General features: G+C 33.3%; 2 protein-coding genes and 1 pseudogene across 3 annotated transcripts in view; all 3 read left to right on the forward strand.

The window, feature by feature from the left end:
• Positions 1-213: 213 nt before the first annotated feature.
• LOC143543713 (uncharacterized protein At5g08430-like) lies at positions 214-4,444 on the forward strand (annotated as a pseudogene). Its single transcript, XR_013137129.1, has 7 exons — positions 214-900; positions 1,861-1,973; positions 2,053-2,112; positions 2,202-2,252; positions 2,948-3,018; positions 3,168-3,412; positions 4,068-4,444. The product of XR_013137129.1 is annotated as an uncharacterized protein At5g08430-like (transcript).
• A 463-nt stretch (positions 4,445-4,907) lies between these two features.
• Positions 4,908-16,889, forward strand: part of LOC143543721 (uncharacterized) — a 47,368-nt gene continuing 35,386 nt past the window's right edge. Inside the window, exons 1-2 of the mRNA XM_077035982.1 lie at positions 4,908-4,953; positions 6,320-6,394. Coding sequence (XP_076892097.1) covers positions 4,908-4,953; positions 6,320-6,394 — 121 coding nt within the window. The remainder of the gene's footprint in view (positions 4,954-6,319; positions 6,395-16,889) is intronic.
• LOC143543559 (uncharacterized) lies at positions 6,427-8,134 on the forward strand. The gene is made up of 4 exons (XM_077035857.1): positions 6,427-6,593; positions 6,708-6,789; positions 6,871-7,087; positions 7,794-8,134. Exons 1-4 carry the CDS (start codon positions 6,427-6,429, stop codon positions 8,132-8,134), a joined length of 807 nt encoding a protein of 268 aa, XP_076891972.1.

Raw genomic sequence — 16,889 nt, forward strand, 5'->3', positions numbered from 1 at the left:
GATTGTTTGCTAAAATCACTATCTTTTAGAGCTTTCATGAGATATTTGATTATTAATATTCATTATTTGATGTATTACCTCTTTGTTTGGTATACATGCTTACTTAAAAATCTACAGTATACATGATTTCAGTTATGAGGTTGCTAAGCTATTTGATTGTTAATAGTAATTATTTAATGTGTTACTTCTTTGATCAGTACACGTTCTTACTTTAATCTACATTTAACATGGTTTTTAAGCTGTAGCAGTCAATCAAGGGCTAAATTGAGATCAATATCTTCTATTCGCGTGACGATATGGGAAAGGGGAATGAGAAACAAAGAAGAAAGTCAAAGTCCAAGAAAATGGAGTTTGTCGGGTGGGCTTCTACATCTTTAATCGAATTCCTCCAATCAATCGGGAAGGATGTTGGGAAACAACTCACTCATCATGATGTGACTTCCATCATCAACGATTATGTGCGTAATTTTGATCTTCTTCACCCTGAGAAAAAGAGAAGGGTTGTTTGTGATGAAAGGCTTCATGCTTTATTTGGAAAGAAAGCGTTTCCTAGAGTTAAAATACATGAATTCCTGAGTTCACACTTTGCTATAAACCGCGAGTCTTCTTCTGAAGATGATCATTCATATGATTCAGAGGGATATGATGATGTTACTATAACGTGCAAGAAACAAAAGTTTTCTAGTCAAACCGAAAAAGAATCAGAGACTATGTTAAGCAGATTTGCAGCTATTATTCCTGACAATATAAAGCTGGTATATTTAAAGAGGACTTTAGTTCAGGATCTTGTTAAACAGCCCGAGCTCTTTGAAGAAAAGTTGTTAGGCAGTTACATTAGGATAAAATCTGATCCGTTGGATATCTCTCAAAAGAACTCACATCAGCTTCATCTCGTTACAGGTATAGTTTTGTTTAGGTAATTTACTAATAGTCAAAATATTAGTATTGATTTCTGTATGTGTTTTTGTTTAGGTAATTAACATCAGCCCTTTAACGTCATCAAAACTTTTTTTTTTTATTTGATGGGGGTGTTATTGTAAAATTGCACAATATTCAACAGAAAAACGTAGATGACGTTAAAGGGCTGTAGTTGATTGAGACAAATATGAAACAAAGTGACTAAAGAAGTCAAATTTAAACTTTTGGACTAAAATGGTTATTTTGGTCAACAACAGGGACTAAAACTGTTTTTAACTCTTGTTTTCATAAGTGCATGGATTATTTATTAAAATTTCAAGAATGGACAAAAGGTGTGATTAACGTCAGTAAGAAATATTGATTTTAATTGTAAATGTATATCTGTTTAGGTAATTTACTAATAATAATCAAACACATCTTTTAGTATCCATGAACTATAGCTTGTTATGCTGGTTTAGGCCCCCATAACACACACAAATAACAACTTGATTTTACTGATTGAAACAGGAGAAGAATGAATAATTTCTGCTGAAACTCGTTACATTCCATTCATGCTCAAAACCCTAATATAAATAAGCTGATGCGACTCTTGCGACACTACGTGAACATACACGCGCTACCAACTAAGCCCAGTATTCAATTTAATGACCCAACAAACAAGTAACTGATACATAACTAGTTAAAACATTAAAAACATGTGACTAATACTAAAACCTTGCTGAACCCTTTACAACCCGGCTTTGACCCAATCAAGATTGAATCCAACATGTTATGTTGGTAACTGATTTTGAGCATGGGTTTGTTTTGGTAATCCATTAAGATAATTTGCTAAAGATGTTTAACAAGTATGCATTTATTAAGTTCTAGATTATATTCTTATCGTGTACTTATTACTTTTATCGTTGTTGTTGTTATTATTATTATAGTGTTGTTGTTGTGCAGGGGTTAAAAATGTACCTGGAAATGGTGGCTCGACTGAAGAAATCCTTCTTCAGGTTCAAAACATGATAAAAGATGTACCTATACGCATATTATCCGATGATGACTTCACTAAGGTAACAATAAAAAGATTGAAAGTAAAAAAGAAAATTATTTCATAGTTGTTCATTCTCAAAGCATTCATTTCTTGTGCAGGAAGAAGTTGACGATTTATGTCAACGAGTTAAGGATGGTCTGATTAAGAGGCCTATTGTTGTAAGTTTCTTTGTGTTGTTTCATTGTCGTATGTTGTTTGATTTTATGATATTAATACTTTTTATTAAATATAAAACTTTCCTTGGTAGGTGGTGGTAGAACATAAGGCTCGGATGTTGCATGAAGATATAACTAAGCACGTAAGTAATTCCATCTAAAATAAGTTATCTTAAGAAAACTTGCTTGATATCATGATCACATGAAAAAGAAATTAATATCAACTTTACCCGTTCGAAATAAAGTTTTATATCTACCCATTTTATTAGATACGAGTTTTAATTTAATATGACGATTATACCCTTCTCTTTCTCCTTAATAAGTCTTGCATCCTAATGCAAGTTTAAGGGGAGGATATGCATGTCGTAAAAATGAAAACGGGATTAATATCGAATACTACCCATGTAAAATACTTAAATTTGATATCTACCCATTTCATTTGATAGGGTTTATAATATGACAATTATACCCTTCTGTTTCTCCTTGCACTCAAAACTCTCATATCCTGATGCAAGTTTAAAGGAGAGGGTATAAATGTCATAAACTTGAAAATGGGATTGATATCAAATATACCCATTGAAAATACTTAAATTTTATATCTACCTATTTTATAAGATACGATTTTGTAATATGACAATTATACCCATCTCTTTCTTCTTAAACTCAAAACTCTTGTATCCTAACGCAAGTTTTAAGGGGAGGGTATAAATGTTAAAGTTTGAAAATGATATTATGTTAAGTTTTTGAGGGCTCATGTGTCATATTTGTAAAATTTTTATGGTTCTCTGATTATTCTTTTACGTTTTTATATTCGGTGAGCTTACTGATCTGTTTACAGTGGATTCCCGGAGAACTCAAATATTTACAAAACCTCATTGATCGTGCCAATGAGAAGGGGTGGCGCAAAGAATATCCTTTCATCATAAAAATAAATACTTTCTTGGACTAATATATTGATAATAAGTTGATGTATAAATCAATAATCTCACTATTCAATAAGATTATAATTAAAATGAACTCATATTAGATGTTTGGGAAACCTTTACTTGCTATATTACACTACATGGTTATCTAGTAAGAAAGAAGCAGCTTGAAACGCCATCAGAGCGGTCAAAGTTGTTGACCGAAGTACCGAAGGTGACTGCTGATGTATTAGAGCCCGAATCTACCTCACCACATGAACAATCAGCAGATATACAACAGTCCAATGATTCACCAGTCTTGAACTGTAAAGATGTTTCACATCCAACTGATGGTTTGGGAAAAGATCAGATATTGCCATCCCATGATTCTACTGCTGAAGGTATGTTATTATCTAGAGAAGGATATTTTGGTCAATTTACTTATGAATGGGTCAGTTTTGATTATGGGTTATTGCAAATGGGTCAAGTGAAAAATTGGTTAAAAGGGAAACGGTTCAAATGTTTGAAAGTCAACCAAAGGGTACTTTTAATGCTTACTGTTCCTAAATCATTTTATTTAATACTGGATTATTGCTGTAATAACATGGTTTTCTTAATCATATATAACACATTCACTTCTAAAAAATACACGAAAATGTCATCAAACTAATTATTTATATCAGTCTCTAAACTTGTCAAAATGCGCGTACTTTGAGTTATGCATTTTTAAATACGTATTTGTTGACTTCTAAATTAATCAAAATAAGATCGTATAATTTTATTCGTTTATTTTTTAAAGATGTTAATTGCCACTTTATCAAAATTGGCCAATTTAAGAGTTAACAAATCATTATTTATAAAAACCTTACAATTACGTGCATTATAAGCAAGTTTAGGGACTTTAATATACAAAAAATAGTTTAGTGAATTTTTCGTGTATTTTTACAAATTGTTGGACCTTTTTTTTTTGGCAAAAAATAAGATACTGTATTTGTTTCTTTTAATAGTATTAACTGTATTTATAATAAAAAGTGATGTGTTTTTTTATGTTTGCAGAAGATGATGAAGTGGTAATTCTTGATGGATTCGATAAAGATATCACAAAACCAGGCAAGAGCACGGGTCCTGAAGAACAACGGGTGGAAGACAAGCCAATGCCCGAGACCAAGAGTTCGGGTCAAACACTTGACTGGTCAAACGTGATTGAACTAAGTGACGATGAAGAGGAAACGCATGAGCAAGTGGATGAGGATATATGGTTCTACCGAGACCCACAAGGAGAAATACAAGGGCCGTTTTCAAGAACCTCGTTGAAAGGATGGAGTGATGACGGGTATTTTGGGCCAGATTTTAAGGTTTGGAAAGACGATCAGACACCCGACCGTGCTATCTTGTTGACTGACATAATATGAAGCAATCATCCAAATTTGTAGAGGCTGCTGATTTCAGTTAGTTATGGTTCTTTCTCTGTGGCTCAGGTTATTTTGCTTATTATAATTAGTTTTTTGGTTATGACTTAGTAATGTTGAATAGTTTTCGTTAGTATTTTGGTAAACTTAAAAATGATGTTGAATAATTTTATAATGACTTATGATTGTACCCTATGATTATAATGTTATAAACTATTAAAATACAAACTCGAGTATTGGTATTACCTTAAGATGTGCATCAATGCATCTAAAGAAATGAGATAACATATGTTGAGTTAGACTAGTGTATTCCTAGAGATCTAGACACATTAATGTTGGGATACAGGTAAAAAGAAGATTATCTGGAGAAACGATAAAAGAATATAATGTTTTTAAACCATCTGCCAACCTCACCAAAGACCCATTTACAATAACTTATGAAACCAGAAATGACAAGCATAGGATTTTTTTGAAACTACAACCGTTAATGTGTGGCATTGACAAGTTGATGAAGTGGATGTCAAAAGTAAAGGGTGATTAAGTACGTCTTACACCAACCATTTGACGGTACGAGCATTATTAGCCTCACGATCCGAGTTTAGGGTGAACTATGTTACGTGCTCTATTTCCGCATAACAAATTATTTTACTAGTTGTTTTATTTAGTTTATTGAGAATAAGTTAAGTCAAGTAGTTGGTACTTTCTACATTGTTTAACAGAATATGAGTTATAGAGTATTTTATTATTCACGTGTGCAGTTGTTTGGATTATGAATGACATGAATATGAAATTAGTCTAACGAGGGAGACAAAAGCAGTAACTAACTCTTATTAAAATCGATTAATAGTATGAACATCAAACGATTGTGAGATAATTGAAACCTGGCAATTAGTATATATATGGTTATCTCTTGAAAATTCTTTTGGCTTCTATCTTATTTCTTATGAATTTATCTAGAACCGCATCAAACTATTGATTACACAGAACAAACTTGAACCAAACAAACACAGAAATGTTTTGGGTCGACTAGCATAACCCATTTTACTAAACTGTTTGATAAGTAGTTATCATGTTTAAGAAGAGTTCTTTAAAGTTTTGTATTTTCATTTTAGAGATGAGAAATGTGAGTGAATATTTAAATTTAAATATTTTGATTTTTAAACTTTTCTCAACTATTAACTTCTAAAAGTCAAATTGATTTTTCCATTTTATCGCTTCACTTCCAACATATTTATTTTGTTAGTTAAGTGCTCATTCTTGAATCAGCTACGTTCAATTCTAATATCGAGCTAAACATGTAGACCCAAGTTTGTAATTGGGAATGTGGGATAAAGAGAGAAAAACAAATAATTAAACCACTCCAATTGCAAAAAAGTGTTATTTGTTGAATGTTTAAATTGTTATGATCTCACTAGTTATTATCATATTCACAAACAAACATTACTTAACATGACCCGGTTTTTAATGGGTTAAACACTACACTACATGAATAAATGTATGGATCTGGATTGACACCGAGCCAAGTATCTGGAAAGCCAATGCCTAACAGGCTTTTCAGAATTTAATGAGTTTACTTGAAAATACACACATTTTACTTGGCCTCTATTCTAAAGAGTTTAGCTTCATTTCGGTTGGTTTATTGTGATGTTTCCAGTTTCTTCTATAAATGGTTTAAATATTTCAATATGTTTTCTTATTTAATCACGCAGTGTAATACTTTCTAATTTTTGTGGCTTTTGAGTATGCTAAGATCTAGCTTTATGATTTTAACCAAAACACTTTGATCTGATAATATGTAAAAGAATATTCCTATAAGGACACAAGACTCACACATGTCGATCCTGTGCATCTTACCTTCAATTTCATAGTTTTTAACTAACTAATCTCTCATTGGTGCAGTGCAGGCATGGTTTCTAGATCAGTTTGGAGTTCTTCAAGATGGAAAACAACCTTATCCTGGTGCTATATCCACATGTATGTTATCGCCATTGACATTTTGGTAAGGAATGTCAATTAAATTTCCATCCTCCTCCTCTCAAAAGCATGTTATTCATCTAAAAGTGAAAATACTAAGTTTCTTTACGACAGTGGAAAATCTGGCTGCTGGTGGAGCCAAAATGATTATTATTAGCAACTCATCAAGACGCGTTTCAACAACTTTGGATAAACTAAAGTCTCTTGGTTTGATCCTTCACTCTTTGCTGGAGCCATTACTAGTGGAGAACTAACATATCAGCATCTTCAATATATTAATACATGAAAAAGATAAATTCTATTATATCAACAGGCGAGATGATCCTTGGTTTCAAGCACTAGGAAAAAACTGCATTCACATTACATGGAGTGACCGCGGTGCAATATCACTTGAGGTAAACCCTTTAACAATTTATTACAATATTTTTATGTTTCTGATTGAAATATATTTTATATATATTGTTGTATTGCTGCAGGGTCTTGGGCTGCAAGTTGTAGAGAATGTTGACCGAGCTGAGTTTATTTTGGTTCATGGTACTGAAGCTTTGGGTCTCTCTTCTGGTGAATTGGTTTCTAAGAAGCTTGAGGAGCTCGAGAAGATTCTAGGACAATGTGCAGCTAAAGGGATACCTATGGTGGTAGCAAATCCTGACTTTGTGACTGTCGAGGCTAGAGATCTACGCATCATGCCCGGTAAACATGCCACTTTTTCTTACAATTCTTTTGGGGAGCATGTATAGCTTTTGGATGTGCTTTTGTTTTAAGTATTTGGCAGATTCTAATTATTTAAGAAGCTAGTAAACTTACATAAAAGGATAAAAACTTGGTTTGTAAAAAGCGTGCTTGAGGTAGCGCCTCATGCACATCCGAGTCAAAATAGTCAAACGTGGCCGATATTGGTCAAACTCAAACATGGTCAAAATTGGTCAAACCTAGCCAAACATTGCTAAAATTGGTCAGTGTTGATCAAAATTATTCAAACTTGATCAAACATGGTCAAAATTGGTCAGAGTTGGTGAGACATGTCAAGATTGGTCAAACATGGTAAAAAATGGTCAGTTGGTCAAACATGATTGGTCAAATATGGCCAAAATTGGTCAAACTTGTTCAGAGTTGGTCAAACTTGATCTAACATGGTCAAATTCGGTCAGAGGTGGTGAAACATGGCAAGATTGGTTAAACTTGGTCAAAATTAGTCAAACATGGCCAAAAGTTGGTCAGACTTGGTCAATACTGGTGAAACATTTCGAAAGCGGTCAAAACTGGTCGAACATGGTCAAAACTGGTCAAAAATGGTCAAACTTGGTCAAAACTAGGGTGTGCAGGAGGCTGATTTGTAAAAGAGATGCAGCTTCTGGCTGTACACCAATGATCAAAAAGCCTTGTGGTTGTTTTTTAGGTACACTAGCATCTGCTTATGAAAAGCTGGGCGGTGAAGTTAAATGGATGGGCAAACCATATCCGATAATTTACAAATCTGCCATTGCTATGGCGGGAGTTGATGCATCAGACTCGATTGCTGTTGGGGACTCGTTACATCATGACATTAAGGGTGCAAATGCATCCAGGATTGAATCTGCATTTATTACGTGTGGGATCCACTCAAGTGAACTTGGACTCAAAGAATTTGGAGAGCCTGCTGACCTGTCATCTGTGCAGGCTCTTGCGTCAAAGTATGATGCGTATCCGTCATACGTATTGCCTTCGTTACATGGTGATCTTTGTCACACCCCAACCTAAGGCGGAGATGTCGGGGCGTGAGCTGATTGCCACAGCTCGCAAGGTACTATCATGCAATTGTAAAGCGACAATATCTAATTAATTTATTAATTGTCAACGAACATTTAAGTACAACAAAAATAGAGAAAATTACAATACAAAACCAACTATTCTTGTTTATGTTTAACATCCTAAGGTCATCTCTACGTGAGCTTCAATTCGATAAGCAATCCAGTCTAAAACCTGCAAATGCGTACAAAATATATATATTTGTCAACAACACATGTTGAGTGAGTAGATTCACCAGTTTTGACACAAACAAAATGATAATATATAATGATATAAATAATAGAGTAAAAATAAGCAAAACTGTTATCTGTGAGTATAAACAATGAAAGTGTGCAGCAAGTAATGAGTGTCGGTGAAACCATTGCCAATGCGATCGGGCCTCGGCCACTACGACGGTCGTATGATCATACTATAATGAGATTATGTTGGACCTCTCCGAATGCGATTCAAATAAGCAAGTAAGCAAATAGCAAGTAACAATCAGTCATTCAATTGATACACAACACAAAGATCACAGTTTGCGTTTGAGAAATAATAAGATAAATAATCTGATAAATGGTACGCAAGTGTCCCCAAAACATCTGAAAATAAATAAAATAGGGGAGTGATTACTCACCTGATCGGATGAACGAAATAAAGGAATGATGATGAAAAGTAAACCCTCGGGATATACCGTCAAGGATTCCTAGTTAAATCATGAATTAATTAATAATGAAATAACACGTATAATAGATTTGGGATTTCGACGTGAATCAAATTATGTTGTGATTAGAATATTATTGAATTGAACGATTGCTTTTAATAGTGATTACTTTTGCAAGGACTAATATTATTGATTATCATTTATCTATTAAAATAATTATTTTTAATATTTATAAAATCACTAATTTTAATATAGACTATAATTATAATTGTTCGAATAAATAAAATAAAAATATATAAATATTTAGATAAATAGTCATGATATGTACTAATAATATATAATAAACATTTATCTTGAATCTCTAACGAAAACTAATTGTAAACATGTATTCAATATATTTAGTTATAATTATATAATGTTATATATTTGTGAAAATAAATGGATAAACATATTATTTACACACGCATTAACTTATAGTTAAAAGAATGTTAATTGACGAGAAAACACTGACTTAGTAGTGTCGGCTACGTAAAGATAACAATTGCTTATTATTAATAGGGGAAAGTGAATGCGGTGTTGTCACGCATATAAGCTTAGACGGAAAACCTCTCAAAACTACGTAGTTTTGATTAAAAAAAATCTAAAAATCCTAAACTAATTTATTCCTTGATTTCTCCCATTGATCATGCTACCCCCCCCCCCCCCCCCCCCTCTACAGCAGTTCTTCATGTCGTTGATTTATAGCAATTGATTAAAATCATGTGTCTTCAACTACGCTGCAATGATTATTTTTTTCATTTCTATATGTGATCTTAAATAGCATTAGTGAACTATATTCAATTCAATCCTTAATCCTTTTGAGCACAAGGTTAATAAGAAACATATTGTCCACTAGTCTCGTTGCTTGAATCAATTATTTTTAAAATGCCATCCTAATTTTTGAGTTGCAGCAACTCATTGTTTGAGACAGAGCACATTATTTTAGCTCTAAAATCGTCAAGACAAAAGATTGTTCTTTTTTCTCTTTAGATTTGTTTCATTGTAATATTAACTTCAAGTGACACTTTTTATCGGTACACAATGGAAAGCGTAACCGATGTCGAAAAGCGTGTAAACAACGCCTAAACGCACATAACAGGCACCGAAACGCGCGTAACCGACACCGAAGTGTTGTGCGATGACTATTTAAGATCAAAGAAAACAGATAAATTATTAGACCATATTTTTCGATGTTGCGTAATTCATTTCCCCAAAACTATCAATTATACAGATGTAACTTTGATTAGCATGACCTTGTTGAGATGAAAGCCAAAGTGAAAAACTAGTTAACAAATAATTAATAAATATTGAGCTGCTACTGTTTTAAAATGGTACATTAAAAGAATATTTGCATTATGTTAAGGATAATAAAAATGTTTTTGAAGATTGACGTTATCAATGGCAGAAATCAAGGAATAAATTACTTTAGGATTTTTGGAATTTTTAATCAAAACTACGTAGTTTTGAGGGGTTTTCCGTCTAAGCTTATACGCGTGACAGCACCGTATTCACTTTCCCCTTATTAATATGAATTATAAATAATAAATAAATCATAAAAACCAAATAAAACCAAAAATAGTAAAAAAATGGGGCTGGACAGACTCGAACCGACGTCTGATGACCGGCTCCCATAAACACCCACACTATTAAACCAACTGCGCTGGGTTGCATTGATGTTTAAAGAATGAAAACAATATTTTAAAAATATCCGCAGATCTAACTCAACTCAAAACAAAACCCTAGATTCATCAATCGCTTAATCTGTGATGTATTAGTTTAATTAAAGTTAGGTTTAATGAAAGTGGATAAAAAACGATGTAGTTACATGTCAGAAATAGTGAGGGATCGATGATGAAGCTGCCGGCCATAGCGATGATCAAGAGTGGTATACACAGGCTGCGATAGTTTAATTGATTAAGGGGGTTTGAATGGCGATGCTCTGAGGATGGTATTCGCAATTTTAATTGAATTAAAATACTCGTTTACATGTATAACCATAAACGAATTGAGTCGGCCTAATAAAATAGGAAATAAGTATATGATTGATCGGCTTAACGTAATTAAGAATGTCGGTAGACCGCGTTATACAAAATTAACAAGTCCATGATTTTGATTCCAAATATACGACGAAAATTGTGCTCCAAGATTGTTAAACGGGTTCCAGATTTGGTAATTGGGTTAATGGGTAAAGATGGTGAGATAATAATATAATAACATAATATATTTTACAAAAATGGTCCTTCAAGTTTTATATATATATCAACTAATTAACAATAATATTTTAAATAATTAATGCACTCGATAAGTGCGGTATTTTTATCAATAAACAAATTCCCGAATATAAAATGGGTTGGACAAACGGGTGAAAATATTAATTGAGAAAACCGAGTTGTTGCAATCTTCATATATGTACTTTGAGGACGCATGGGCAATTAAGTTATTGGAGGTATGAGATTGGAAGAAATGGCTAGTTTGATAATATATATATATATATATATATATATATATTCCTTGTGCTGACAAAGTGATATTTAAATCTAGTAGTTGATATGCATACTTGAATACATGCAACATACTATGTATTTGCTTTGTTGATGAAATAAATTAGATTTCATAAAACTTTTTAACTGAAACTTCTAAGCGATGTTTGTTTTATCCTTGTTCTGATCATAAATATATGTTAACATTCTAGCATATAATCTTTCCAACCGGTGTTGACCCGGATGAAGTCATAAATTATATAAATAAAAAATTTTATATATACCTTATATATTTGTGAAAAATTTAAATATATATATATATATATATATATATCTACTAGACGGATGCCCACGCGATGCAGCGGTGTTTGAACCTGTTAATCACGTAACAAATATAAGTGTTTATGGTTCGGTTAAAACCTTGAAATCGTTTAAACCGGTCATTGGTTTGACTTCTTTTTTCTTTTTCTTTTTTTTACTTTCGGTTTGTTGGTCGATTTCAAAATTTTCAAAACGTAGTGAACAGTTGGTTTGCGGTTTATACTGGAAACCGGCATATAAAACTAGACCAGACTGTAAATGTTGAATGCATTTTAATGTTTTTTATTATTAATTATTAGATATGTTTTGTAATATATATTAGATATAGTTAAAATTTAATTGAACATAATCTTTTTATTACAAATAACTTGGCTATACAACTTCAAATTAACCTAATTGCAGTATGATTCATTTTGTGATCTTTGTTGTTATAATTTCACGTCATAGATCTTTCATTAATATTTAACATTTATGTGGTTAAAATTATCATTTTTTATTTATAATCCTCTCAGTATCATATTATGTTGGTGTTTAGTTAAAATTGATGGTGCATTTAAAATAATAATTATTTTAAACTAAATTTATTATTAAAGTTTAAACTGTGAAACCAAACTGGAATCAAACCGTTAGTAACGATTCGGTTTCAACTTTCAATGGTTGAGTTTGGTTTTGGACGACAAAAAAATCAGTATTAACGGTTGGACTCACAAGTTTAACTTAAAACCATCAAAACCGACACTGAACACCCCTACGTAACATATTAATTTATTTAAAATGAAAAAAATTATAACAATATCATATCCAAATTAAAGAGAATAAAATGCTCGTTTTTATGGTGTAATTTTTTTATAAAAATATTAACGTTTGGAAAGGCTAGAATCGTTTAAAAATCATGGGTGGGAAGTTAATTTACAACTTAAATTAAAAACATAATATGGTTAAAGATGAGGGACCAAACTTGTAAGTTGAATGAATTGTGTTTAAAAGACAAGTTTACCCTTACTAACACATGTACCCCATGCTTTAAGTGTTGTAAATTACTTAAAAATGAGTGTCTTAATTTGCCCTTGTTTGGTGTATTATATATAGTATAGATAAAAGATAATAATACATTTAAGTTTCAAATATAAAATATAAATTAAAAAAATAACACAATGAAAATAGGGAGAATACGTATATAAAGTTAAAAAAGAAGAAAAGAGAATACGTATATGAACTTAAAAGTCTTCAATTACATTTAATTATATTTCCATTCACTTCTCCCAAATCACAATGTTCACATCTCTTTCAATTTTTCTCTCAAACCCTAAAAAAAACCAACCATGTGCACTGCCTCTTCGTAGATGTAAACCTTGAAGCAAAATCAAGTGTTCTTCTTCTTCTTCACCACAGCCTTTTCTCTACGGCAACCTCCCGAATAGGCGGGGCGTCAGACTCTGACCAATCGCCGGAAATTGACCGGAATTTGTCATAAAGTGGCTCATTTTTGGTCGGAAATAAGACTAATTAAGGATGATTTTGGCCGGAATTAAGGTTTTACGGGAGGTTCGAACCAGACCGGGAAGCATACGTATAGTACGGGCCCCGTACAAAAAGTACGCCCACTACTTGCTGATCTTCTCCTACATTCGTTTGACGAAGAAATGAACATTTCCTTTGTGTCTCCTCAATCAATATTTTTATATTCGTTCAAACATTCTGAAATTATTATTCCTTTATATATATATATATATATGCTTGTCTCTTAATTCATTATCATCACCAATCCAAACAAACCACCATTGTTACAATGGGTATTCACCATCTTTTCATCTTACATATTACCATTCTCGTATCACCTTCAAGCTCTAATGAAACATATCATTTCAACTTCCTCTTCCTGCCATCAGCCCACGTTATTTAATATTTATATAACTATTTATTATATAACTACTTTAAGAATATGAAAACAAAAATAATAAAACCCTAAAAGTTGCCGGAAACGTGTATCTGAGACTTTGAATGCTCTGATTTGCAGAAGCAGCCGCCGAAACGTTTCCCGGCATTTCTCCGGCGAATCCGTCCCCATGACGTCCCCGGGACGGGGACTCAACCAAGCTTCCCGTTTCCGTGCTTCAGAGACGGCAACCTCACGAATAGGCTGGGCGTCAGATTTGACCAATTGCCGGAATTCGCCATAAAGTGGCTTATTTTTGGTAGAAAATAAGGCTAATTATGGATGATTTTGGCCGGAATTAAGGTTTTACCGGAGGTTCGAACCGGACCGGGAAGCATACGTATATTACGGTCCCTGTACAAAAAGTACGCTCACTACTTGTTGATCTTCTCCTACATTCGTTTGACGAAGAAACGAACCTTTCCTTTGAGTCTCCTCAATCAATATTCTTACATTCGTTCAAACATTCTGAAATTATTTTTCCTTTAAATATATATATATATATATATATATATATATATATATATATATATGCTTGTGTCTCTTAGTTCATTATCATCACCAATTCAAACAAACCATCATTGTTACAATGGGTATTCACCATCTTTTCATCTTATATCTTACCATTCTCGTATCACTTTCAAGCTCTAATGAAAGACCTCGTTTCAACTTCCTCTTCCTGCCGTCAGCCCACGTTATTTAATATTTATATCACTATTTATTATATAACTATTTTAGGAATATGAAAACATAAATAATAAATCCCTAAAAGTTGCCGTAAACGTGTATCTGAGACTTTGAATACCCCGATTTGCAGAAGCAGCCGCCGAAAAGTTTCTCGGCGTTTCTCCGTCGAATCCGTCCCCGTGCCGTCCCCGGGACGGGGACTCAACCAAGCTTCCCGTTTTCGTGCTTCAGAGACGCAACCTCCCGAATAGGCCGGGCGTCAGACTTTGACCAATCGGCGGAATTTGCCATAAAGTGGCTTATTTTTGGTCGAAAATAAGGCTAATTATGGATGATTTTGGCCGGAATTAAGGTTTTACAGGAGGTTCGAACCAGACCGGGAAGCATACGTATATTACGGTCCCTGTACAAAAAGTACGCCCACTACTTGCTGATCTTCTCCTACATTCGTTTGACGAATAAACTAACCTTTCCTTTGTGTCTCCTCAATCAATATTCTTACATTCGTTCAAACATTCTAAAATTATTTTTTTCTTTATATATATATGCCTGTGTCTCTTAGTTCATTATCATCACCGATTCAAACAAACCACCATTGTTACAATCAGGGCCGGCCCTAGGGTAGTGCGAGCCGAACAACCGGCCGAGGCACATAAAATTTGGGGGCCGGAATTTTTATATGCATATCCCCTAGGCTCTTTTAGAAAGTGGTAGAAGTTTTCCGGCAATAGTGTATTGTAAAGGCATGATGAAGAAGAATATATGTTTGGAGAGAGATAATATTATTTTATTAATTAAAAGTCTCGTATACCTATCTGACGCCAAAACTCAAAAAGCACTTTACATATACCTCTTTTCCTTTTTATTATTTTTATCCTAACTTAATTGAAGGGGTAACTTTAGTTTTTATTTAATACTAAATGATTTGATATAACTAATGGTTTTTTCTTTTAATTTTTTTCGATTATTATATCTTCTATAAAAATTTCTTTTAATTTTATACTAGCTATAAATTTTTTCGACTTGTCTATTTCTAATTAATAATTAAAAAGCACGTTTATTTCTTCAGATATTTTTCTTTAAAAAAATATTTTTTCAAAAAAAGCCTTAAACAATAGTTGAGTTATACGGAGTATTTTAACTTTTAAATATCAATGAAACCGAAACTCAAAGAGGCTAAAAAGGTTAATTTTTTATAAATTATTGGTTATCATGTTTTACAATAATTGATTAATGATTATTCGTCTATTTTCTAAACCGTTTAAGCTATACGCAACAAAAAAAATTATATTATTGGGTCTAAAACTTTTATTATCCGTAATCTGTTTAACATATACGGGCCTTTTTTATTTTGCCTCGGCCGAGTTATTTAAATCCTCGGGGCTAGCCTTGGTTACAATGAGTATTCACCTTCTTTTCATCTTATATCTTACCATTCTCGTATCATTTTCAAGCTCTAATGAAAGGCCTCGTTTCAACTTCCTTTTCCTCACGTCAGCCCACGTTATTTAATATTTATAAAACAATTTATTATATAACTATTTTAGGAATATGAAAACATAAATAATAAAACCCTAAAATTTGCCGGAAACGTGTATTTGAGACTTTGAATACCCCGATTTGCAGAAGCGGCCGCCGAAACGTTTCCCGGTGTTTTTCCGGCGAATCCGTTCCCATGCCGTCCCTCAACCAAGCTTCCCGTTTCCGTGCATCAGAGACGGCAACCTCCCGAATAGGCCGGGCGTCAGACTTTGACCAATCACCGGAATTTGCCATAAAGTGGCTTCTTTTTGGTCGAAAATAAGGCTATTTAGGGATGATTTTGGCCGGAATTAAGGTTTTACCGGAGGTTCGAACCGGACCGGGAAGCATATGTATATTACGGTCCCTGTACAAAAAGTACGCCCACTACTTGCTGATTTTCTCCTACATTCGTTTGACGAATAAACGAACATTTCCTTTGTCTCCTCAATCAATATTCCTACATTCGTTCAAACTTTCTGAAATTATTTTTCCTTTATATATATATATATGCTTGTTTCTCTTAGTTCATTATCATCACTGACTCAAACAAACCACCATTGTTACAATGGGTATTCACATCTTTTCATCTTATATCTTACCATTCTCGTATCACTTTCAAGCTCTAATGAAAGACCTCGTTTCAACTTCCTCTTCCTGCCGTCAGCCCACGTTATTTAATATTTATATAACTATTTATTATATAACTATTTTAGGAAAATAAAAACATAAATAATAAAACCCTAAAAGTTGCTGGAAACGTGTATCTGAGACTTTGAATACCCCGATTTGCATAAGCAGCCGCCGAAACGTTTCTCCGGCGAATCTGTCCCCATGCCGTCCGCGGGACGGGGACTCAACCAAGCTTCCCGTTTTCGTGCTTCAGAGACGGCAACCTCCCGAATAGGCCGGGCGTAAGATTTGACCAATCGCCGGAATTTGCCATAAAGTGGCTTATTTTTGGTCGAAAATAAGGCTAATTAGGGATGATTTTGGCCGGAATTAAGGTTTTACCAGAGGTTCGAACCGGACCGGGAAGCATACGTATATTACGGTCCCGGTACAAAAAGTATGCGCACT

The sequence above is a fragment of the Bidens hawaiensis genome, unplaced genomic scaffold (genome assembly GCF_021521415.1).
Source record: "Bidens hawaiensis isolate Kalapana, Puna unplaced genomic scaffold, B.hawaiensis_p1.1 tig00000888_1, whole genome shotgun sequence".
NCBI lineage: Eukaryota > Viridiplantae > Streptophyta > Magnoliopsida > Asterales > Asteraceae > Bidens > Bidens hawaiensis.

Coding starts and splice junctions, on each gene's coding strand:
- LOC143543559 (XM_077035857.1), top strand. CDS start 6,427: ATGTCAATTAAATTTCCATCCTCCTCCTCTCAAAAGCATGTTATTCAT. Junction 6,790..6,870: donor GCGGTGCAATATCACTTGAG/GTAAACCCTTTA, acceptor GTATTGCTGCAG/GGTCTTGGGCTGCAAGTTGT. Junction 7,088..7,793: donor AGATCTACGCATCATGCCCG/GTAAACATGCCA, acceptor GTTGTTTTTTAG/GTACACTAGCATCTGCTTAT.